This window comes from Acanthopagrus latus, chromosome 1 (assembly GCF_904848185.1).
Source record: "Acanthopagrus latus isolate v.2019 chromosome 1, fAcaLat1.1, whole genome shotgun sequence".
In the NCBI taxonomy this organism is placed as follows: domain Eukaryota; kingdom Metazoa; phylum Chordata; class Actinopteri; order Spariformes; family Sparidae; genus Acanthopagrus; species Acanthopagrus latus.
Window position 1 is genome coordinate 27,934,263 of NC_051039.1, and position 24,866 is coordinate 27,959,128.

The following is a 24,866-nucleotide window of genomic DNA, read 5'->3' on the forward strand; positions in this document are numbered from 1 at the left end:
ACAGCTGTGAAAGTTTTTGTTCTTTTATAATTTTTTCATTCATTTGTTTACAAAGCCAGTACAGCTAAACATGCTCCCCTTACGATCTAGATCCCTAAGGACGAGCACATACTGCGTTTCCTGCGTGCCAGGGACTTCAACATGGACAAGGCGCGGGAGATCCTTTGCCAGTCGCTGACCTGGAGGAAGCAGCACCAGGTGGACTACCTGCTGGAGACCTGGACCTCACCACAGGTCCTCCAGGACTACTACACTGGGGGCTGGCACCACCATGATAGAGGTAGGCCTTGATAGAGGGAACCAGTGTGTGTAAGCAAAAAAGAAAGTCACATCTACGTCTACAGCCATACTCCAAGACAGCTGAACTTGGAAACATGCTACAGTCTCTAGTGTGCATACATTAGCGAACACATAAACATATGATTTATGTCAGAGCTGGCTATACTTGCACTGTTAACTGGAGGTATATCTCAGTTCTCCAGTTCCATACAGACTCGAGTTACATGCACACATACATGCACACAAGCCACTTGTCAGAACTACTTGGTTATCCCAATAGCTTACGCACACTTGCACAAAGTCACATTCTTCACTCTGCAGCATGCTGCAGATTCCTTATTTGGAACTGTTGACACTATAAACCAGATTTAAGGGACTTTTATGTTCCCACATCAGTGAACAGTTTATCTTCTCATTTCAGTCTTTCTAGTTGTTAGGGACAGGGACCAAACATCAAAGCATTTCTCAGTGAACACTGTCACTTATGGTCTTAGACAATACAAGAACAGACAGGCAAACTATGCAAATCTTTCCATGTAACATGAAGCCTTGCAAAAAGTAAACAGTGTGATACGTCATGTAAATGCTTGTTTTATTCCCTTTTATTCTTTATTTCTAGATGGTCGTCCTTTGTACATCCTGAGGTTGGGCCAGATGGACACCAAAGGACTTGTCCGTGCTCTTGGAGAAGAGTCTCTTCTCAGACATGTATGTAACACAAGTTGCGACACTCTTCTAACTTGTGTGTAACAGTGTAGGTCCATAAGTTTATAGGTCAGGCTGTTGGTGGTTGGATTACAGATTGGCGGAGTTAATATACGCTGGCACGACCTGACACAGGAATTAACACCAGGATGTATACAGTACAGTGTATATATATAAATAGCCTGCTTGTTTATAATTTGGTCCAATTACCAGTGTGAGCTAAATGCCTGAAACTTAATATCACAACAGATGACTGAGTTCATGGTGTGTCATTTTAGGTGCTGTCTATTAATGAGGAGGGTCTGAGACGTTGTGAGGAGAACACCAAGGTGTTTGGCCGACCCATCAGGTAATCCTTCAGTATATATTTTGATATATAGAACTGAAAAAACTAATCAAATCAGTCGAACCATTTATCAAACAAAAAATAAGAAAGTCTTTAATTTCAGCTTGTCAGAATATAAACCTTTTGGGGGGTTTACAAGAAATTTCTGTTTCATGGTGAATGATATGTTGCCATTACAACGGCCAATGAAGAGTCATGTTCAAAACTTTCTTGACCAAATTTGAGGTTCATATTGTTAACTTGCTTGGAAGAGAACATCAGAATATAGAAACTAATTTCCTGTGGCCAGTTGTGAGAGCTATAACCGTAACCTAATGTTGGCATTTAGATGTTTCCAGGCCAGGTCTATTATCAAATGTGTCAAGTTTGGGGCACATTGCACAATGTTTACCGTATTAACAGTAATTGTATTTATTTTTTTCATGGAAAAACATTGAAATTTGCCTCACTGCTTTTGTTAAGCCTTTAAACGACAACTGAATATTTCAACAATATCATCACAAGGGTTTTATGATGGTTGAAACAAGATCTGATTATGATGGGCTTAAATCTCTAGGAGTTTGTAAAATAGCAACAACTGTGCGAAGGTTGAACTGTACATTTTTAAATGGATGACTTCCTGTTGGGTTTAGGGTATGGCTATTAAAGCTTTATTGTAAGTCTGGACATGATACATATACATACCAAATTTCATAGGCAAATCCTCCTGCAAGAGCTCCCTTATTTAAATTTTATTGGGGCCGCTATGGAGTCATTTTGCCACACCCTTGTGAAGACCCATAAAACATACAATTATTCGCCACTTCTGATGTGTTTGGAAAGTTTGATGATTTTTGAGCATGTTGAATGATTGAATATAAATAATAACTGTTACAATTTCAATAGACTCTATGCATGAGTCAGTGATAATGAAAATGGTCTTTATCTACAGCCCTGTATCAACATTAATTTCTCAGTAAATACTAAAAGCTTCAAATAAGGTTGTACATCAATAGATATACTGAATTAAATGGCAGGTGAAAAACGCTTTAAACAAGCAGTATCCTCTTCTTCTGATCATGATTCGGCATACAAGCTTGTTTGGATTGAGTTCAGCTGTTGTAGCCTGAACACAGATGCACACTCAGCATGAGTGAGTCCAGAGGAGAATTATCTCCCTGAAAATGGAAAGAATGCACGAGGCTCTTCCCCGAGTGCTCTGATTGAGATGGCAGAGGAGAGAGTGGGAAGGAGAGAACGGAGATGGTATCTGTCATCTGTCAGCCCTCTCAAACAGGAGGAGGTGACTGGGATAAGAGCCAAGCAGGAAGGCATGTGAACTATGAATGGCTGTCACGTCACACAGTCCTCAGCCAGAGCAGATCGAGGGAGAGGGAGGGGAGGAGGGGGTCCAGAATTAGCAAGCATTGCCTTCACCACCTAAGCCTCACTTCAGCATGACAGGTGCTAAGTGTCGGAAGGAAGCTGTAGCCCAGTTGTGTGTGTGAGTGTGTGTTTGTGGCATGCGCTTATCCCTGTTTTAATCCCCTCTCTTCCTCTTCTGTAGCTGTTGGACGTGCTTGGTAGACCTGGAGGGGCTAAATATGCGTCACTTGTGGCGACCTGGAGTCAAGGCGCTGCTGAGGATCATCGAGGTGGTGGAGGCCAACTACCCAGAGACTCTGGGACGGCTGCTTATCCTGAGGGCTCCCCGAGTATTCCCTGTCCTCTGGACACTGGTGAGAACCAGGAGGAGATTCTTCTCTCAGTGGCAGTCCACCCTCATTTTCACACAAAATCATAAGTGTGATGTATGTAACTATAGCCTTAAAAATAACCATAAAATGAAGTGCAATCCCTGTTAGCAATCACAGCCTTCACATACTGGTAACTCAGGATACAGCCACACCAAACACATATTCTGCTCCACTCTTATCACTGTAATTCCTACATTTTTGCCATTGAAAAACTAGGCTACTACTACTTTGGTGTGTCCATATCCAATATCCTCATCTGTCTCCATCCTTAGGTGAGTCCATTCATTGATGAAAACACCCGCAAGAAGTTCCTCATCTATGCAGGCAATGACTACCAGGGTCCTGGAGGGCTTGTGGACTATATAGACAAGGAGATCATCCCTGACTTCCTGGGAGGAGAGTGTATGGTGAGTGTCTGGTGAAGATGTAAACTTATCATTTGAGAGTATGATTTAATTTTGAATAAAAGTTTTCTGGGACAAGGCACCACCTACATTGAGGTCTCCTTTACTGACCCAGTTCTGTGTATGTGTTTCTTTGTCTGCACTCTGCAGTGTGAGGTGCCAGAAGGCGGCCTGGTTCCCAAATCGATGTACCGCACGGCCGAGGAGCTGGAGAACGAAGATGTCCGCCTATGGACCGAGACCATCTACCAGAGCGCCAGTGTCTTCAAGGGAGCACCACACGAGGTGAGGCTCAACACAGAGCACCAAAGTCAGAGGAAAAGATTGGAAGTCTGCGGTGAGGTTTGAAGTGAATATGTAGGGCAGGACGTTAGAGAGCTGCATGGTTTCTCCAATGGAGGTTTTGTTGAACATTCTGCCATCTAGTGGTTGTATGTGGTAGACGATTTCTTTGGGGGTTTTGAATTCAGATGTGACACTAATGTGATCATATTATGTTACATAATATGTACCAAAAGCACAGATGCATCCTCATGCAAAATCACCCTTCTGGAAATGTTTTTAAATGAGCCCAGAACCGCACAAACGGATGCTGACAGTTTATCTTTGTCACAGATGTTGCATTTTCTTTGCTACATTTAACTGGTGCAAGATAAAATGAATCAAATAATCCGAGTTATATGTACATGTAGTGTTAAGATTGAGTTTCATAGCCATAATGCTCCTTCATTATTTCTTTAAACAAAGAAGGACGTGATTAAAGAAAAACAAGCGCTGAAGAGAGAAAAATGATCTCTCTCCTTGCTTTGATTTAGTTCTTGGGTTTTTTCTCCTGAAACATCATTTAATTCCAGTTCCGTCTTCCCTGTCTCTTCTCTTCACCAACCAGGTTCTGATTGAGATCATCGACGCCTCCTCAGTAATCACCTGGGATTTTGACATGTGCAAAGGCGATGTGGTTTTCAACATCTACCACTCAAAGCGGGCCCCTCAGCCTCCACGTAAAGAAGCCCTGGGAGCCCACGGCATCACATCCCCAGGAGGCAACAATGTCCAGCTTATTGACAAGTCATGGACACTGGGGCAGGATTACAGCATGGTTGAGTCCCCGCTCACCTGCAAGGAGGGCGAGAGTGTGCAGGTGAGATGGCAGGATCATGAATTGTTGCAATGTGGTCCTAAGGTTTGCCTATTTGAATATATTTCCGGGGTTAGTTTTGCTTGTCAGGCTTTGATGTTGTATACTTTGAATCTGTCCTGTCCTCAGGGCTCTCACATCACACGGTGGCCAGGATTTTACATCCTCCAGTGGAAGTTCTACAACATGCCAGCCTGTTCAGCTACCAACCTACCCCGAGTGGATGATGTGCTTGCCACTCTGCAAGTCTCGTCACACAAGTGTAAAGTCATGTACTACACCGAGGTGTTGGGCTCTGAGGACTTTAGGTTAGTAACTCTTTGTGTGTGTGTGTGTGTGTGTGTGTGTGTGTGTGTGTGTGTGTGTGTGTGTGTGTGTGTGTGTGTGTGTGTGTGTGTGTGTATAAAAGTGTAAAATACAGACATATTTGCGTCCATGCTATACATGTGAAGTGTATTTTGTGTCCATATTGTTGCAGTTTTAAGGTGTTTTACCATGATGTTGTGATAGTTTTACATTTCAGCATTTCTTCTTTATGACTGCTCATTTTTCACTCCTGCCTTCTTTCAGTTTTCCCCCCTCTACAACTTACCATGTAGTGCCACGTATGACATTTGATACTTGAATGGATTAATTCTGTAATGTTGCTTAAATGACACCATGGAAAGCCTCCGGAGCATTATGACTTTTTTAGCCCCAGAGTTTTGAGATGAGGATGCTTCCCTCCCTTGTAGACTCCTTTTAATCCAGCCTTTTCTGTCCAATATCGCTCACTTCCCCTCCTCCTCCCCTCCCCCTCCTGCTCTGTCTTCTTCCTGTGAAGAACGGCTTGCTGTGATGTGCAGAGTTTGTAAGTGGCTCAGTGTTTGCCCCTTCTCCTTTAGCACTAGCACTCATTGCCATCCCTGCTAATTTGAACGGCCCCCTCATGGCAGTCACGCTTGTAATGCAGCAAAGAGATGCTTGTTTGCATCTGTTATTGCTTATGGATTTTCTTAGCATCGGCTTACAGGATGTTGTTGCTTTGTTCAAACTGATGATAGACTCCTGCAGTTGAACTGCTGGCTTCAGTCACCCTGCCTGCATGACTAATAATATCAGGAATCCCAGACTGGGTGAAGTTTGACACGCTAGCGCTCAGTTGCATATTCAAGTGTGCAAACCAGCATATACAGTTTTATACCTACTCACAGCACAGTCCATTTGCTGGCATTTCTATATTTTTTCTGCACACATCCATTTGTACTACCAACTTACTGAATCTCACTTAGCTTTCAGTTCACCTACTGTTTCATTTGAACAGACTTGAAATTATCATCTAACTCATTCTAGTAGCATTTAACAGGTTTTTTTGCTCATGGTTAACATTTCTGGTTGAGACTGAGATTTTCAAAACACAAACCTGAACTAAAAATGTGGAATTAAGGTAGCCCTTTTTCTTTGTCCATGTCTGTTATGTAACTGCTCACATTCCAAACATTCAAAATGTGATAAGACAGCAGCAATATATACATGACAGTGGGACTTTCGGTTGACTTTTTCCACTATTTTCTCACTTTTTCTTTTGGTTAAACAAGTAATTGATTAATCAAAAACAAACAAGGAAAACCTAAGCTGATTATTCCATGATGAAGGTAGTTGGTAGTTGTAGCTCAAAACAATACAATACAGATTCAGTATCATAATCACATCAATATGAAACATTTAATAGGCATTGGTGAAAATCAAGGGGCAAAGTTTTTTTTTTTTTTTTTTTTTTTTTTTTAAGTAATAATGCCTGTGCATCACTTGCTTTTGCAATTAAGCATACAGTGTACAGCATAAGATGCAGGCACATTTGAAACAGAAGATCTATGTGGGACCTAACCAGAGAAAGCCATGTATCGGGTTGCACAAATGCTGCCATTTTTAAAATAGAGATAATGATAATTTTGGCTGTTGAAATTAGGGTTTTTGGATTGTTTTTTTTTTTTTGCCAACCGGAAAATGAGAAAAGATGGAGGTTAATTCAACCTTAAAGAAAGTTTGTGCCTACGATAATGAGTGTAAAAAAATACACACACACACACACACACACACACACACACACACACACACACACACACACACACACACACACACACACACACACACACACACACACACACACACACACACACACAGAAAACACACAGCTGAATAGATGTACACAGAAGATATCAGATGTTGAATAAATATGTATTTACACATTGAAACAACAGAAGCCTGCTGAATGTCCTTTTACAACTTACTTTTACAACACATCCTAATGCATGTGTTGCCATGCATCATGTAGGAATATATCTTTCATTATAGACATGAGCTTACTTAAATTGTACATGTTGTCTTCATACTGACCCCAAACTAAAACCGGCAGCCAACATACATTGTTACCCTGTGAAATTAATGTAGAAAAATACAGATAAAGAACAGAATGCTTCATGCTTTGCCATAGGCAGCTTAAACCCTCAAACTTTATGGGTTTATTTATGAGATGTGGTGGATCTGCTTTTGCTCTCAACAAAACACCCTGAACTTCCACAAGAGTAATTTTTCCTCTCCAGAGTATGATTTAAAACACTGAAACAAGCAAAGTATTTGTCATTTTGAAACTTTCACTCTTCAACCCTCCTACTTGACACACTGTTGGGTGTTACAGCCTATGGCAGAGCCTGAACCTTGTATGCCACACAGAGTGAATCATGTTTGATCTGGCTGCATGGTTTTGCATCATGAGCACGAGTTGTGCACACAGAGAATGCACTTAGTCTTTGGCAAACTGCGGCTGCTCTGTTTTTGCATACCTGTAGTCAGCTGCAGAGTGTGAATTGAGTCAGCTCACATGTTCTTTGGATCTCTGTCTCTCACCTCAGGGGCTCGATGACCAGCCTGGAGTCGAGCCACAGCGGCTTCTCTCAGCTCAGCGCCGCCACCACCTCCTCCAGCCAATCACAGTCCAGCTCGATGATCTCCAGGTAGAAACTGGAAGCCAAGGACTTCAGTCCCCACAATATTCCCCCCCCCCCCATGCCCTTACCTTTAACACTGAAGCCAACTCTCCTCCTGCCCTTCCTCATCATCTTTGGACTCTGTTCCTATTGCACAGCCAGTCTCTATGGAACTGAAGCATGCTTGCACAAACAGAAGACAAGGAATTTTAAAAATCTGAGGCAAAAATTAAACAGACTGTACATTTAAAGGGCTGATTTTTGCACAAAGGTGATATATTTTTTGTGCCTGGCATCTCTGCTGGGCAGCTGTTTGAAACAAAACATTAGCAGAATGTTTGTTTTTGTGGTGTTGATCGAAGGTCAAAGGTCGGGAGATGAATTTCGGTGCCTTCGTTGCACTGGAAACTGAAAGAAGCAATATTCTCATCCTGGGAGCTACAGGACCGGATGAACACACTGGAGGCGCTGTTACATATATGCATTTACATCTACACACACGTTTACAGCACTGAGATGACACATACCTCATTCTTGTGTGCTTGCTGAAAAACTGGAAGCGCTGTTACATACAAACAACACCACACACACGTAAACACATGGATGTTTGAAAACATGCAAAAATTTACAGTGTTTGCCATATTACCAGAGGGGTTTGTTCAATCTGGTAAAATTGTTTATAGGTCAAGTGTGTGTGTGTGTGTGTGTGTGGGCACGGTAAACTCTGAACTAGACCTGGGTCGAATATCACCTGCAAATACATTTTGTTTTTCAAACCGCATGGTGCAACGGAATGGGTGGAGCTTACTGAATCCTGACGGTGCAGATGGTGTCAGCAGAGCCGCCAGTTGACGAGAAAATGGCATTCAGATATTTTCCCGCGGCTGTGTGAGCTTTTCTGTAGATCACTTTGCCGTCTTAATGTGGCACACCCCACCCGTCCGTCTCACGAGGGCTTTATCACGTGTTGAAAAGCATTTGGATATTTGACCCGGGTCGGACTCTTGGCGCAGAAATCCGCTAAAAGCAATAACACGTGTTTGACTTTCTACTGTGTGAAATATTTCTATTTATCATTGAGATGTTTGTGGAGGATCGTGGGTGCTGATTGCGAATGAACTTTATGTCGTGCAGGCAGGCAGACGAGCAAAACAGCCAGTAAACAGCTAAACATCATCACTTCCTGTCTCTGTTGCCATTCTGCTAGGATGGAAACAAAATAATGGTTTGCTTTCCATCCAGAGTCGGCATGTTTTGAGAAACTCTAGTCAAAATCAAGTTGTAAAGGAAATGCCTTCTTACTGATTTGTGAATGTGCTACTGATGCCTGAATTTAGAGGGTTGTGATGTAATTGGGCAGTACTGCCATCATTCTCCACTTATTTTCCAGAGTGATGAAGATTTCAGTGTGCATTAGGGATGAATGTTATTTTGTGATTATCATTTGACGGTGCACCAGTAGACAACATATTGATACTGTAAATGTGCTAGTGTTGGTTGGAGTTTGTTACTGTGTTTTGGGGATGAGTACTTGATGGGGTGAAGCAGTGGGGTGTGTTACTGCATGCTCACGTGGTGATTGGGTTTACAGATCTATTATTTAAAGATTAAGATATAGCCATTTTAAGAGTCATGTGTCAATAAAAATACCATTTTAGCCTTCGTAAGCATCACTTAGAACTGTACCTGCTTTTTTTAAATTTCAAGATCACCACTGTAATAGATGAGTGATTGTGAATTGAATGAACATTTCTAAATGCAACACATCCATGCAACAAGAGTTTATTAGCTTAATAGGCATTGATGACTTCACATAGATCTGACTCCCTGTAGAGGGCAGACATGCTCACCATTGCCAAGGGTCATGTGTGCTGTTGCCATGGTTACCAAGTGCAGCTGACGAGCTAGATTAAGACTGAGGCATTCAGACCCCTGAATATACTGGCCCTGCATCTTGTTTTTGATACATGGAACGGCTTGTTTTTGAATATGAATTAAAGGTCAAGGGTTAACTTGTGGTAACTTTATGTCATAAACTGCAATAACATGAAATGCTTTACTGAGAAAAAGGACCTCCTCAGAATGTGGGCTGTTAAGTGTGTGTGATGGTGTAAAAGGGTGAATGTTAGAAGTGTTGGGGATTAAAGATAAGCCTGTAAAGTTTCTGTGAACACTCCCCCTGCCTCTCCCGGCAGGTGTGTTTCTCCACTCGGCCTCTTCTCACTCTTTGAAGCATGTCTAGAACCACACGACTAACTTTTCCTTCATCCAGTTATTCTACATTTCTCCAGTAGTTTGATTGATGATGAAACAGGTAACATCAGTTCCAGACTGAAGTACTTCTTGGACTTCCTTTTGTCTCTTGTTCTTTTTCTGTCTTTACTCTTTGTCACTTGTGCGCACACAGTTTTTTGCTGTTTTGTGTTTAAACAATTGTCATTGTGTATATCTTAGAGAGTAGAGTGGACCTTAATTGAAACCATGGGCATAAAGAAGTGTACTCAGATCAGATGTTATTTGATTTCTGCTTAAATTCATGGTTACAAATAACATACAACTTCCATGGTCTGCTGTCCTGTTTCTCTGACTTCAGCTCTTAAAACGTGCACATTTTTCATCAAGATCTCATTGACAAATGAGGGCTATAACTGTTTGTCTTGTCTGTTCCACACATTTGTCTGTCTCTGCTTTTCTTTCTGACATTGTTGCATATCTTCTCTGTACCTTGATGTAAGGAATTATGTAAAGTACATTGTTGAATTATTGAGAATATGGCGCCTTTACATTTTTTGAAAACATTAAACTTGAATTATGAGAAAAATACATGCACTCGTGTCTCCTTTGATTGCATTTTCTGTGTTTCTGCTACTTTTGCTCATGTAATGGTGAATGAAGTCATGTACTAAGTTAACTTTTAACAAAAGTGAGACGGTACTCCATCTATTGCCAAACCTGTAGCATGTTCAATTTGTTGAAGTATTTTAATTGCTTGAAATTGTGTTAATGGTTCTCCCTATATTTGGTAATCACTTTGCTGCTGGCTGCATCCACTTTATAATGACTTGTTAATTAATGCGACTCATGAAAATGGGTTTCGTGTTTGCTGCATCACCGACTTTAATAATGATCACACAAAATAATATGGCCCCGCTGCCCTGAATCTCCTCATAGCAAAAAGCTGTCTGAAATTCTATCTGGAGCAGCACCACTGACACAGAATTTTAACATGGGAAGTCATAAAACATCGACTTTTTTTCCACAGCAGACAGACGAGGCTTCAACGTCCCAATACTGGTGTGATGAACTGCAGTAAGGCAGAGGTACACATACTTACCAGGAATATTTCAAGACTTGAAGCTTTTTTGCCTTTATTTGACAGTGTAAAGAGAAAGTAAAATCTCTTTTCTCTTTCTAAAAAAAAACAAAAAACAGGTAACCTTGACCATTAAGCAACCATGGCTGAAACAGTTCTCACTGCTAAAATGTGTTTTACTGGAAGATGAGCTCATTTCTGCCTCCACATCCTTTCCTGGTTCTCCTCAGTCTATCACATTATATATTATCTTTTAGATGGAATGACCTGATTGCATCAAGTATTCCAAGTGTCTCCTGTCTCTGATGGATTATTCTCATGAGTGGTCATGTCGGTGTCAGACCATACAGATTTCCTGTCTTTTAGTTACTTTTCTTTCTCAGCACACCCGCCTTTTGGCAAGCCATGCTGGGAATCACTAATCACTAATGGATCACTATTCCCCTAAAAAAACACATTTTGAAAGTCAACTTCAGCTTCAACTTCCTACACAGTTTACAGATCATCAGTTTGGATTTTATTTGCAGTCAAGCCAGCTGAAAAGAATAAACATATGTCTCCCTGCCTTTGTTTTCTCACAATCCCTCCACAACTGTCCCTTTGTCCTTTAAATCACAAATAAGCCAATTGATGCCACTGCTGGTAAAGTGACATTTTACGGTGTATGATTCAGCATTCACACCACTAGATGGCAGGATTGAACCGCGAATCACCACACTGACGCCAGGCTTCGTGACGTCATACGCGGAAGCAAAACACGACCGTAGGTGTAGGTGGACCACACGTTACTTCACCTAGTTGGTGCTCGTCATTCGGAGCCTCCGGCAGGTTGAGAGACATGTCTGCCCGTCCTGCAGAGGGTTTGGTGGAGCAGTGGGAGAGGTCAGACTGCTTTTCCTACATTTATACACCTGAACTCAGAATACACCACACGACGCACAGTAACGTCACCGTGACAACACTGGAATTTACACCATGGCCACGGTGCAGCTAACTGTTATCACCCGCTAACCTGCAGCAGGAGCTGGGGACAAACACGCAGACCCGTACTGCTGCTTAATGTGCTGAAAGTTAGACTGCCGCGTGTGTGTGTGTGTGTGTGTGTGTGTGTGTGTGTGTGTGTGTGTGTGTGTGTGTGTGTTTGGTACTGTGCTCCTGTGACAGCAGCTCTGGATGTGTGTCACCAGTCATCAGCAGCCATTGGTTTGTGAGTTTGTGATGGCAGAGGCCACTGATGGCATCATGTTCCATATCACCTTATACTGCACTGCTATCTCCAGCTCAGATTTCTGTCATTATGTGTGTGTGTTTTTTTCTCCCACCCCCCCCCCTTTTTTTAACATATATCTGTTATGTATGATTAGATTTATATTTTGTCATAACATTTTTGTTATCATGTTTGTGTGTGTGTGTGGGCTTTCGACATCTATCTGTAGTATAAGATTAGATTAAGGTTAAAGTTGGGGTTTGCCATTCAATTCTGATGGTAAAGGCCAGGATAAGGGGCTGAGGAATGCATTATGTCAGCGAGGATCCTCCTATAGAGGTGCAAACGTGTGTGTGTGTGTGTGTGTGTGTGTGCGCGCACTGAGGACACTGTGTGTTGACATGCAAAGCTCTGAGTATTAATGCAAGACACAGGTTGCCTAGTTCACAATTCCAGGTCTCAGAAGACACTATACACTTCATTAAATAATAAAAATGTAACGGTTGTATATTTTGACCACATGTTTTTTCTGCTGGTGTTGAATCTTCCCAATGTGAGTGTCTGAGTACGTGTCCCCCTGGGTTTGTCCTGCGGTTACACTGTTGGACTCAGTCCTCTGCTCTCTGTGCAGTGAGCAGGCCCGTCTCAGGCAGCAGGTGGTGGAGGAGGACACCGAGGACTGGCAGAGGAGTCCGGACTTCTCGGGCCTGGAGAGAGTTGGAGGAGTGGACCTTTCCTTCATCAAAGGGGACGACGTCAACGCCTGCGCCCAGCTCGTGGTGCTCAGCTACCCCGACCTGGAGGTGAGCTCCCACACGACCATCTATTGGCCTCTTGTGGTGACAGGCGGGAAGAGCAACAGTATTGACAGAAGTCACAAACTCAGTGAAAATATACCCATGTATTGTGATGCGAAATACTGAATATTATCAGAATATTTTCATCTGCCCTTAAAAGTAGCCTTGCCAACTTCATTCGTGTTGTTGAATGCGAGGTCACAGGAGGTTGTTTTCTGCTGCCACGTCATCACTTGATATAATACTTGTACGATCTTGAAGGCTGGCTGTGTCAGGACTGAGAGCACACTTCACATAGCTACTCACACTTTCACCAAGGCTGCCAGCTTGGTTTTTTTGGTTCACTTTAGAAGGTAATCTCTCCCATGAGAGTCTGACTGCAACCCTCTGATCATGTTTTTATCCCCCCAAAAAATGTTTGATTCATGTTTATTGCATCTCCAGTGATCCTGCACATAGTTTTATGAATTTCCTGGATATTTGACTCTGAAAACTAATGTTTTTTGATGTCCTGTGTCTATTTCCACTAGTTGTTCATTCATGAAGGGTTTTTGAAAAGCAATGTCCAGCAGTAGCGCTGTCAAAACCAGGAATTAGGTGTTTGTTTTATCATTCTGCTTCCTTTTCAGGTTGCTAGTTGAAGGCTATCTGTACTTTATTTGTTGTTCGGTTTTTTACAGGACACACGTTTGTATAAAAAAGGCACAATGAAATGGCTTTGAAATAGCTTACAGTCAACAGGAAGTTGATCTTTTGTTGCCACAAAAATATTGACTGCTGCAGCTTTAGGTTGTACCTGTAACACATTCCAGTCATTTTTCCATCTTTTCTAATTGAAGTTGAAGTCATGCAAAATGCATTGAAAATGTACCCTTTGATATCATTAAGGAACTATAAAATACCTGTAGAAAATCTATACAAAACATCCAAACTCAAAGGGCATTTTGAATCTGATTGTTTAGTCTCAAATGTGTCTTGAATTTTAATATTCTTTACTTTGATAGTAGTGGATGTCTAATCCAATCCAGCTAAATTATAGCACCAAAAAAGCCAAATTAATAAACAGGAGAGCTGAGGTTTAATATACACTACAGCTCAAGGTCAAGTCTTGTTAAAGTGGCTGGTGACAAGACCTTGGCAGACCCAATCTTCATTTAATTTACTTTTTGTACAGCCTTTCACAAGCATTCATCGCTCCTGCTATCTATCTGTGCATTAACATGGGCTGCTGGCACCTTCTCATTACACAGCCCATTATAATTAATGACATTTGTCACTGCATGTTGTTGATACATGAAGCCAACGAGGCTAATGAAATGTTGTTCAGAAATGTTGTCCAATAATGGAATTATGTTCCCTGCTTGCTTTCAATTTACTCCAGCACTGCCACCTGAGGCCATGTGTGACACTAAGTAATACTGCTAACATGATGCACAGCGGTACATTGCTGCAGTGGTTTTGTTGGACAGCCTGCTCTCAAAATGGGCCTCAACACACTGCAAATAAAATGAATAAGTATCTTTTCAGCTAGAACAACTTTAGTTGTTAAAAGTCTCACTAATAATGTCTTACAGCAGAGAGGGATGAAGGTCGTTGTGGTCAAAAAAACGACACTGACATATCCTGAATGGAAGTTAACAATTCTGATTGCATGTTTTTTGTTGTCGCTGCTGCAGGCCTCAGTAAAAGTTGTTTTGTATTGGACATCGCAGCATCTGAGGCCTTGGCAAATCCTCTCACCGTGACAAGGAAAAGATATTGAAGTTTGCCAAAGGTGACAGCTGGAAGCTCCAGAGCATCACAACTTGTTAGGAAGATTCTGATTATACTTAAAACCTCATTTGTTCCATTAAAATGGTTTAATCAAGCAGACTGCTCGTGAACCACAAAGAGACCCTGCCACTGCAGAGTCTCTGATTATAAGCAAAGGAAATGACACTAGTCCTTTTGTTTTAGTATGTTCCATGAATACTATCACCAACCATTTTGTCTCACAGAATTCAAACTTCATCTATTAAGGTCCAACTGAACTCACAACTAATCATTCCTGTGTTTCTGTCAAATGTACAGATAATAATTTTGATTTGTTTATTTGGAAATAAACATCAGAAGTTCTCCTTCAGCTCCAAAGCCATTGATAGGCGCGCCATTGTACATGTTAGATTGACAGCTGAGGAGTCAGGGGCACTAAGACACAATGCAAACTAGAATGGCACCCAGCAGAGCCCATTCCTGCACCAAGGCCCAACACTTCCCTTCTGTACTCACTCACAGATACCAGCCACCCTAATGTACCCAATTTTTTTTCATCAAGATCCATGTATTATGCCTTGAGAAATGAAAGAAAATGCTCTCACACAATGATAAGAAAGTGAGAGAAAAAAATCCATCCATGGATCCATCCTATTACCTGGATCTGCATCAAAAGGTAACGTGGTCTATTCTGGGCCGAGACCTATCTTTCATCCAAGCTTTGTGGAAATCTGTCCTGTAGTTCAACTGTGCAACACAAGACATGTTTTTCAGGGTAGGAGGATACATTAGGATAGAAAGCACATTAGCTATAAGGCTCATATGTTAAAGTGTTAGCATTCACAGATTTAATTGATTATACAAAAATACATTTTGTTTTTTGAGGGAGGGCTACGGGCGCTGCAGCTGGGACATGCACAGAATATAGAACATGAACCTTTTTGTGTCCTGATTATTTCCTCGAAGGAGAACACAGGACGTCAGATTTACAGAGCAGGTAACCTAAAGAGATTTAGTTTCTGATGCTCTGTATCTTCACAGCTGCAGGTGAAAAATGTAACAGATGTTCCATTTTGTGCCAGATGGGGGATGTTAGTGATTATCTTGCACAGCTTGTTTGGGTCTGTGAACTCACCCTTACATATACACTGGGGGCGGGGGACACATTTGTCCGAAGCATGCAGCACCTGACCCCCGACACTGTCTGCACTCCATTCAGGAACACAGATGTATTTTCCAAATCCAAGGAGAGAATAAACACAGAGTCTATAACCACTCAGCAGTGTGTTCCTGTCTCCTCTTTTTCCCAAGGTGCTGTATGAGGACAGTCAGATGGTGACCCTGACGGCCCCCTATATAGCCGGCTTCCTGGCTTTCAGAGAGACCCCCTTCCTCCTGGATGCTTTGAAGCGGCTGGAGGGGAACAAGCCTGAACTTCTGCCTCAGGTCAGCTTCTGCACACACACATTGATGACACACATGACTTCTCAGGTTCAGAGAAGTCCTTAGACGGGCCATCAACCTGTTTAAGGACTTCTGGTTGCAATTGTATTTCCTGTTAGTGGAATAGTCAACAGCGTGTGCTTCATCAAGGTAGTCATTTAAGCGAACAAATGACAGGTGTGATAAAGAGTAGAACATGAATTGCACCTCAATAGGTTCAATTGTAAAAATGTAATTGTAGGAACATTCTGAGGTGTTTAAAATGTGTTGGGTCCTCTCTATCACGACCGTTTTATCCCAAGGGAGTGTGTTAAATAATCCATGAAAGGTGCCGCTCACTTTACACTTGCAGATACTTCTAATTAGTACCGAGCTGAGTTTTGGAGTGTACACAGCCCAGTCTTCACTTTCATAAATCAGATTAAAATTGTGTTACTTCATAGGAGAAAAAGTTTTGTGAAACAGCAGCCCTGTTTCGAAGAGTGAGATGAGAAGATGGATACAGCTGTCATATGTGTGAGCGCAGAGCTGGAGTGAGGAAGTGGTTAGCCTAGCTTAGCATGATGACCGGAGGCAGGGGGAGTTAGCCAGGCTCTGTTAGAAAATATGCCTATGATAACTTCTAAAGCTCGCTAGTTGACACTTTGTTTGACCTGTTAGTTTCAGCACATAACTCAATAAAAGGACAATTTCTCTTTTGCACTGGTTACACAAACAAGGCACAAGTTATTCAGTCGTCAAGTTAGGCTTATGTGTTTTTTTCAAGTTAGCTGTTTCCACTTGTCTCCAGTCTTTAGCTTAGCTACTTTATTTCCTAAAAGCTGATTTACTAGGCATGGCAGCATATGAAAACTATGTTTTTAACCACGGTATATCAAGAAAGTTCATCCTCAATGAACAGTGACCTGAGTAAGACTTGTCTCCATTGTCAGTTGTTACTCAACTCTAGTTGTAGTTTGTTAGCCTCAGATGGACCCAGGCTCAGTCGTGCTTCTATTATAATGCTAAAACTAGCATGCTAACATGCATATGTATCAGTGCCAGTATTAGTTTCACTCATAGCATGCCAACATAGTATAAAGCACTGTACTGTAAGCATGCTAATGTTGCATGCTAACATGAATGTATTGGCTTGGAATGCTAGCATCAGTCTTAAAGTACAGATAAGGCTTGGGATTTCTGGTCATTTTCAATATTTGTGGTGTTTTATGATGAATAGACACACACAACAACATTGACAACTTACTGACATTATTTAAATGGTGTAAACCTTGCCTGATTTCATTTCAAATGAAAACCCACAGAATGAGTTGCAGCTACTTTTTTCAAAGCTTTTGTTTTTTTTTCTTCTTCTCACCGTCTCACTGTTTCTCAAATAGACAGCTCGGATTCATCCTCACCCACTCACTGCTGTTTGTCACAGCCCACACACCTCCCTCGCTTCCTCCTACTCTCTCTCTCTTTCTTTCTGTCACCATGCACACAGGTATGCAGGAACACACACACACAGGCATACATGCACACGCACACAAGCTTTTTTCTCCCACTGACATTTAGGCCTGGACAGATGCAGGCACTGCTCCCTTTATCTGCAACCTTTGAAGTGACTTCCTCCTGGTGACTTATGATTTGATGATGAAATATGTCTGTAGGGTCACCTTTGGCTTCCAGATTTCCTCGCTGCGCCAGAGCTGGAAGAGTTAGAATATCAGTTTGAGGCTCTTGTTTCTAACCCACCTTAACTTTCAAAACTCAGGATAAAGACGCTGCTGTCTCACACTGCACATTAGCAGCTGTGGCCATATGCTGCGTTCCAGACAACCTGTCACTGGAACGTTTCTGACCTCCTCCAAGAAAAAGTTGGATTGCCACGCAAAGTCAGGATTGTGAACTTGTTATCGCAGAGCAAATCCGTCTGTCTCAACCTCATGAGGGAGCAGGTGTCTGAAGTCACACAACAGTGGCATCACCCATGGTAGTATAGTTGTACATATTTACACCAGGCCAACTGTCGGGTTGATATTTAGCATTTTTCCCATTATCAATATGGGGGATTTTTCAGAGTGCTGATAAAATAAACTTTCTTAAAAATGTGTTACTCTGCTTCTTGGGGCAGCTCTAGCGCAGGAGGTAGAGCGAGTCGTCTAGAATTCGGAAGGTTGCTGGCTCCCCCAGCTGCATGTCCTTGTGCAGGATACTGAACCCCAAATTGCTCCTGATGAGCATAATCTAAATCTGCAATCTAACTAGTAACTAACTGTATTAAAAAACTTAGTGGAGAGGAATAATAAAGGAGTAGAAAATGTAAATAATCAAGTAAAATACAGAACTTGAGTAGATTGTACTTTGGTTTTTTCCATCACCTTTTGTCTGAAGTCTGAACTACGCTGCTGAGGGTTCACTTCCCTGCTGGAAAGAACAGCCTAGACCAGCACCAAAACACCAGCATATGTTGTGTTTGGTGCTGGTCTAGGCTGTTTTTTCCAGCAGGGTTGTGTGTACACTTGCCTATGAGACAGCAGTTGGAAATTTCAACTAGGAAGCAGTAGACAGTAGATACGGAGAAAACAAGTTTACCAGCAGGCACTTAGACTTATTGTATCAGGACTCACACAGGTGGAACTAATATTGTTAACGGTGCCTCTGCTCCACTGAAGTGTCTGAGCAGCCATGATTAACATTATTCATTACAGCTGTTCTCTCGCCACTGTATGACTCGTCAAAAGGTCGAGAACCTTAGAACTGTTCTCATTAAACCTGCTGAATAGTGCAGCAGCTCAGAGAATGTCAGAAATACATACATTGCATGCCATGCATGGTGTTTTTAAAATGAACAGTGAAGCTGGAGCTTTGTTTTGTAGTGCAGGGAAATAAAGATGGTGTGCCCTCTCAACAGGTGGTGTTTGTGGACGGGAACGGTCTCTTCCATTACAGAGGTAAGCCAAGCTGTGCTGCACTTTTTTCTGTTTGAGTTATGACAGGATGTGCTCACTGACACACGGAAAACATGCATTAGACATTTTTCATATTTCTTGGCAAAACATTTGTGTAATTAATTAATTGTATCATATTAATAATGATTACGGCAGACACATTCTATTTCTGTGTTAAGATGCATTCCCAGAAAAAATCACCCATAATTTTAAATGTGGGATTGTTCACACATTATTCCAAAGTTGTTAGCTCAAGTGCTAACCCCGGAGATAAAACAGCAGTGTGCAGCTCCGGTAAAATTAGCTGAAACTATTGTAGACTGGTCTGCCAATGGCAATTGTTGACATGCTGTCTCACTTTCATTGTCAGAAATTCTCAGACTCAGAATCATAAGCCAGAGGCTGATGGGAAAGTCATACTCCACCCAGCTGCTCATGATTATCTTTTAAATGATATGATGTGAACGCAACATTTGCCAGCTGTATGACCATACCTCTGCTGGCTCAGTGTAATGGCTGACAAAGATATTTGACACCAAGCTATCATTAAAAACATATTTACACTTGTTCTTTTCCTACTTTGACAAGGGATAATGTCTGCTGTGAGAATGGTGTAATGCTGTCAGATCCCCTGAGCCATTTAGGGCTGGGTTCACGTTTTGTTTACAATAACCCAAGTTGGTCCCGCTAGCAGTCCTCAAGTAAGGAAGAGTTCAATACTATTGGAAATATGTTTATTTGCTTTCTGAGAGTGAGATGATATAAATCTTGTGTCTGCATGTCAAGTATGGAGCTGGAGTCAGGACGTGGTTGGCCTAGCGTTGCATAAAGATGAAGGAAAGACTTTTAACAGCTAACCTCCCCTGAAAATGCACATTTTCATCTCTGTTTTTGTATGGCAGTAACAAACAAGCTATAGTATTTAGAAAGGTGTTGTTATTGGTCAACGTTGAAATAAACCAGGGCTACCTGTCTCCTCTGGCCTTCAGTCTTTATGCTAAGCTTGACTAACCCGCTTCATTGGAGCTCTGTACCTAATGCACAGACACGAGATTGAAATAAATCTCATCTCACTCGAGGTGAGAAAGCAAAGAAACATATTTCTCAGAATGTTTTCCCTTGAGCAGTTTAATAAGACAGAGCAAGACAAAGTGATGTCTTACACCTGACACCTGACAAACATTTCAGTGTGAGCGTGTAGTTAATGTCATCTTATTAAATCGAATATTTAGATTCACATCCAGCTCTGAGCATCAAGGCCAGCCCAGCAAGCTGTGTAGGTCATCTGGATTAATTCTGCAAGCTGTCTTGTCTTTCTCTTAGAACAAGGCTCAGCAGTTCTTTTAATGCTTGTTAGGCTGGCATTGTGATATCATAAAATATGTATTTATTATATAACAAAAAGTCAATACTTGTGTCTAGAGCAACCCAAGTAGATCTAAATTAGTCTAGATTTGACATGTCACTTTCTGTCCCGTGCAGAGTTCGGCCTGGCTTGTCATCTGGGAGTACTTTCAGGGCTGCCATGTGTGGGCGTGGCCAAGAACCTGCTGCAGGTGCAGGGTGTGTACAAGGGTGAAGAACACCAGTCACAGGTTAGACCAAACTTAAGACTACCTTTTAACCTTAGTTTAATCAGGTTTTTTTTTTCTTTCTCCGTGCTGTGCTGCAGAGCTGAATGTGTTCATTATGTGATCTCTCTTGTCATGTACATATGCTCCGTCAATGCTGGAAAAGGGCTGCCACCCTTGACAAGAGTCAATAGATAAATTATTCAAGACAAGTTATCAGAGTGTAATCATTTTTTCTTCTGTTTATTGCTGGCTGCATTCTAAAAGCAAAGACAGGACAGAATCCTCAATTACCTTTGAGAGAGAGAGTGTGTGTGTGTGTGTGTGTGCGAGTGCGTGTGGGTGTGAGTGTGTGTGTGTTAGTGGGTATGCTGTTTTGACAGTGTGACTTTTATTGCGAGCCAAGGCCTCCATGTGTAGCTAATGCTAATGTGACTTTTTGAATACAAATCAAGCTGCAGCAAATACCTTTTGGTCAAAGTATACCTGTGAGACAGCAAGAACTGGATCTCATTAATATGCAAATGTTCACTTTATTTCAGTGTGGAGCCTCAGTGACCTGTTGGGGAACGAATGAAAACAAGTTAAAGTTAAATCTGCCTGAATAACAGGCACCTGGCTGGAGTCTGAAGTAACAGGATAAACAGTTTGGTTTTTTATTTGATTCTGATGTGAGGAGATGTTCTGATATCAGCTACTTTGAGCTTTGATTTGACAAGTTGATTGTCACTCTATTCAATCCTGCTCATGATTTCTATTAAAAATATTTTCTTTTCTAATTAGACTTGTACATTTGCTTGCATGCGGATGCACAGCCCAGTGACCAGAATATAATATTGCAAGTCAACATTTATGCAAACCAATGTTATGTTCACATTTGTAAATGTCATAGGCTACCTGCCATGTTGACATCTCTACTAACTGTGTCATATCATATTCACATTACAAGTTTATGTCATAACAAGAGGTGGGGGCGTGGTGGAGTTTCAGGTGAGAAAGCGGCCAAGCCAGTGACCAGTGTTTGATACTGAGTTTTAACATTTGTCATTGTGAAACCACTGAATATTTTGGACAGAAGACCGCAGCATTTCAACATTTCAAAGTATGAAAATCCAAAATGTGTATTTTAGGCCAAAACCAATCATTTCCTAACTCTAACCAAGTGTTCTTTTTGCCTGTGACCATAACAACATAAATAATGTTGGGAAATGGCTTAATATTGGATCTGCAGTGTGTGTGGTGCATGTCTAAAGCAAACCAACACAAACATGCTGAGAGAAACAGCAGAAAACAGAGAAACACAAAGGGCTTGAACCCTGTTTTTTTTCTCCGACAGTGATAATAACTGAGCTTGCTATCATGCTGATTCTTTATGGATGGCATGTAGAAGAGTCGTGATGGACATTTACTGTAATGCTGATGACAAGCACTACTCAATGGTTTCAAAGGGAACCAGCATGGATGACTCTAGCGATCATCCAGTCCACTCCTAACTCAATCAGCAGGCACAAAGACTCGCTGCTTATAACCCCAACGGTCTTCATGAAGTAGTGTAACATGCTAATCCAATTCTCTATAGGAGTGTATCAATCTCCGCCAATTAGTGCAGGTGGCTTTGGCGTCAGAAAATGTTGGTGCGTCTCTGCTGAGGGGACGAACTTGATCTCTTTGTTTACACAGAACATGGTCACCTCTGAGGATGCTGCCTCATGTATCCCTTGATGCTATCTGTGCCAAAATTCGAGTGGCTTGGACATAGTCATATAAGCTATCAGGTATCATCAGCTTTTCAAGCCCATGCTGGATCTATGGACTCAAGCTGTTAGCTTTGGATCATTCTCTGTGTATGAAATTTTAGAACTCCCCCTCCTGACCATATTGATGTAATTGTCGCTCTCTGGGGCTCCACCTAATTCGTCCACAGGCGCCCAGAGAAGTGTGACACTTCAAGTCAACACCGGTTTTGGCGTTTGAGCGCTTGGTGGGAAATTAGCCGTGAAGTAATCCGTGAAACACAAGCCATCGCAGGCTCCCTACCAAATCTCACAAAATTAGATGCTGAGAAATAAGATTAGCCTTCACCGGGTCTGCACACACACCAGCACGTACCTCTGACAAGCGAAATGCTGCCATACTCGATTAGATGTCTGAAAGGGTTTTTAAAAAGAAATCATTGAGTTTTCATAAAACCAATATGCAGTCTGTGAAGTGTCTCTGAAGGTTACTGAGAGAAAGTTCTCTCAGTTGCTGTAATTAAATGTGTGTACTTTGAGAGTCAGGGTGTTTGTGATGTCTTCATCAGACACAAGTATTGTTTGCATGTTTAGTACAGACACATTCCTGACACAATGACCAAGTGGTTAGAGAAACTGTCTTCAAAACTCTTCTTACAAAAGAGTTCTGCATTTTAAAAAGTACAGTATGCTCTTGATTTCTTTCTGAGAATGAGATGAGAGGATCTGTATCACTGTCATGTCTGTCAGTGTGTTAAGTATGGAGCTGGTGGTTGGCGGTAAGCGGACAGTTAGCGGACAGTTGACAGTAGCCAAGTGGCCAACTTTTTGTACTTTTGGTATTTGTGCCTGTACATAGATTCTATTAAAGGATGATTTCATGCTTTTTGAAGTGACCTTGGACAGAACAGCCTGCCTCTACCTGTTCAGTGGTTCTGTTACTTGAGGCTGAATGCCCAGATGATGTAAGAGTAATTTGTCTGTGCTGGAATAGAGGCGAGGGAGTGCTGTGTGTTTTAATCTCAGTCTGAGACGAAACAGAAAGGATGAAAGAGGAGAAAGGATGTTTCTTTTCTTCCTCTTTGTCCTCTTTGTTACACTTCTGGAAAAGTCTATGCTTGTTGTTGATGTTCCTTGTTGCTCAGTACCCTTCAGATCTTTAGTCCTCTGTTTTTGTCTCTCTCTCTTTTCATCTCCAGTGTATCCCTCCTTCTCACCTTATTTTCATCCTATCTCATCTGTTTTCTTTTTCTCTACCTTTTGCCTTTGTCTCTCTCCCTCACACTGATAGCCCGGCTGTAACTCAAACTAGTGTGTTATTGATGACTTGCTCTGTCTTTCCGACTTCTGCTGTTCTGGCTTCAGGCCCGCTTTCGCTTCAAGAGCCAAACCTCTCTCACACCTAACCAAATGCACAAACACAAACACACACACACACACACACACACACTGTTGGCCTCATCCCAGCCAGGATCGGAGGCCCTGTGCGGCCCCTCTTGTCTCCCCGCTGGCTGCTTGCTGTAATCAGTCATAGTAGAGCAGACACCCCATCCATCACGGAGGCTAAGCTCCCTTCATCGCTCTGGCCCATAACCCACAGCACACCTGTCAACAGCAGCCCACGTCACTACATCTGACTTTGCACTGTCTCTTCGACTGTGAGACAAAAACTTTCAGTCCCCTTCGAAATAAAATGAAGAGATCTTCTTAGAGTGAAGTTATTTTAAATTCATCCACAAATTATATAATCAATCAAGCAATCAATCAGATTTGACTTATTTATTTTGTCGTATTAATACTAGACTATAGATTGCAGTGGGCATGAATTGCTCAGGCTCAAGGAGTGCAACAATACCCTGAGAGGATCAAGGTTGTGTGTGTTTAGTTTAACTAGTGCAGTGTCCATAGGAAACATGTATTCCTATAGAAAAGTGGGAGGTTAAGTAGCTTTTTCATGGATGGCCAGATGAGGCTGTGTTTGAAGGTGGGACGTCAGGGATATTTAGGTTTGTTGTGAAATCCTACATTCCAGGGTATAAGTAGCCATTTTTGACTATTTCAGATTTTGCCATTATATTTCACCTTAAAAACTATTTACTTGGTGTCATTATTTTCAGCACAACCTCACATGTGTGACTGTACAGTTATTTTTTTATTTTGACATACTGTATTAACACAATGGACCTAAAATCACAAAAAAACATAAAATCCTTATAGTAAAAGATATATTTTTTTACTGTGAAAACCACAAAACCATTTCACACAGGGCTTTTGGAATGAATTCAGCACTAGTAAAATAAGAGATTTTGAGCTCTGTCAGGTTACAGAAAAGCCTTTAGAAATTAACATCCGTGCTCACATCTATGAATTAATATTGATAGTTGCAGTCTTAAGTTCTGTTTTGTGTCAAGGTACAGCTTGTTCATTCTTAGATTTAGATGATTATAGTATGAAACAAGATATAATTCAAAGCTTTTTGGCCCCAGTCTTTCCTTTGTCATATTTTCTTTTAACAAAAGCATTTTGGGGAATAAAAGGTGACA

At 41.6% G+C, this 24,866-nt stretch overlaps 2 protein-coding genes across 6 annotated transcripts in view; both read left to right on the forward strand.

The window, feature by feature from the left end:
* The window catches only part of si:dkey-237i9.1 (SEC14-like protein 1), a 30,792-nt gene extending 20,395 nt beyond the window's left edge, over positions 1–10,397 (forward strand). Inside the window, exons 8-17 of one of the 2 annotated variants that reach the window (XM_037107032.1) lie at positions 91–280; positions 899–987; positions 1,263–1,333; positions 2,877–3,048; positions 3,339–3,473; positions 3,621–3,755; positions 4,360–4,611; positions 4,738–4,916; positions 5,432–5,458; positions 7,500–10,397. In XM_037107032.1, coding sequence (XP_036962927.1) covers positions 91–280; positions 899–987; positions 1,263–1,333; positions 2,877–3,048; positions 3,339–3,473; positions 3,621–3,755; positions 4,360–4,611; positions 4,738–4,916; positions 5,432–5,458; positions 7,500–7,605 — 1,356 coding nt within the window. In that variant the 3' untranslated portion in view covers positions 7,606–10,397. The remainder of the gene's footprint in view (positions 1–90; positions 281–898; positions 988–1,262; positions 1,334–2,876; positions 3,049–3,338; positions 3,474–3,620; positions 3,756–4,359; positions 4,612–4,737; positions 4,917–5,431; positions 5,459–7,499) is intronic. The other variant, XM_037107042.1, reaches the window with a different exon arrangement.
* Positions 10,398–11,596: 1,199 nt separating this feature from the next.
* Positions 11,597–24,866, forward strand: part of LOC119023045 (endonuclease V-like) — an 83,655-nt gene continuing 70,385 nt past the window's right edge. For 2 of the 4 annotated variants that reach the window (XM_037104677.1, XM_037104685.1), the window contains exons 1-5: positions 11,597–11,769; positions 12,726–12,897; positions 15,955–16,089; positions 18,983–19,022; positions 20,502–20,614. In XM_037104677.1, the coding sequence (XP_036960572.1) occupies positions 11,726–11,769; positions 12,726–12,897; positions 15,955–16,089; positions 18,983–19,022; positions 20,502–20,614 (504 nt within the window). In that variant the 5' untranslated portion in view covers positions 11,597–11,725. The remainder of the gene's footprint in view (positions 11,770–12,725; positions 12,898–15,954; positions 16,090–18,982; positions 19,023–20,501; positions 20,615–24,866) is intronic. The other 2 variants (XR_005076150.1, XM_037104666.1) reach the window with 2 other exon arrangements.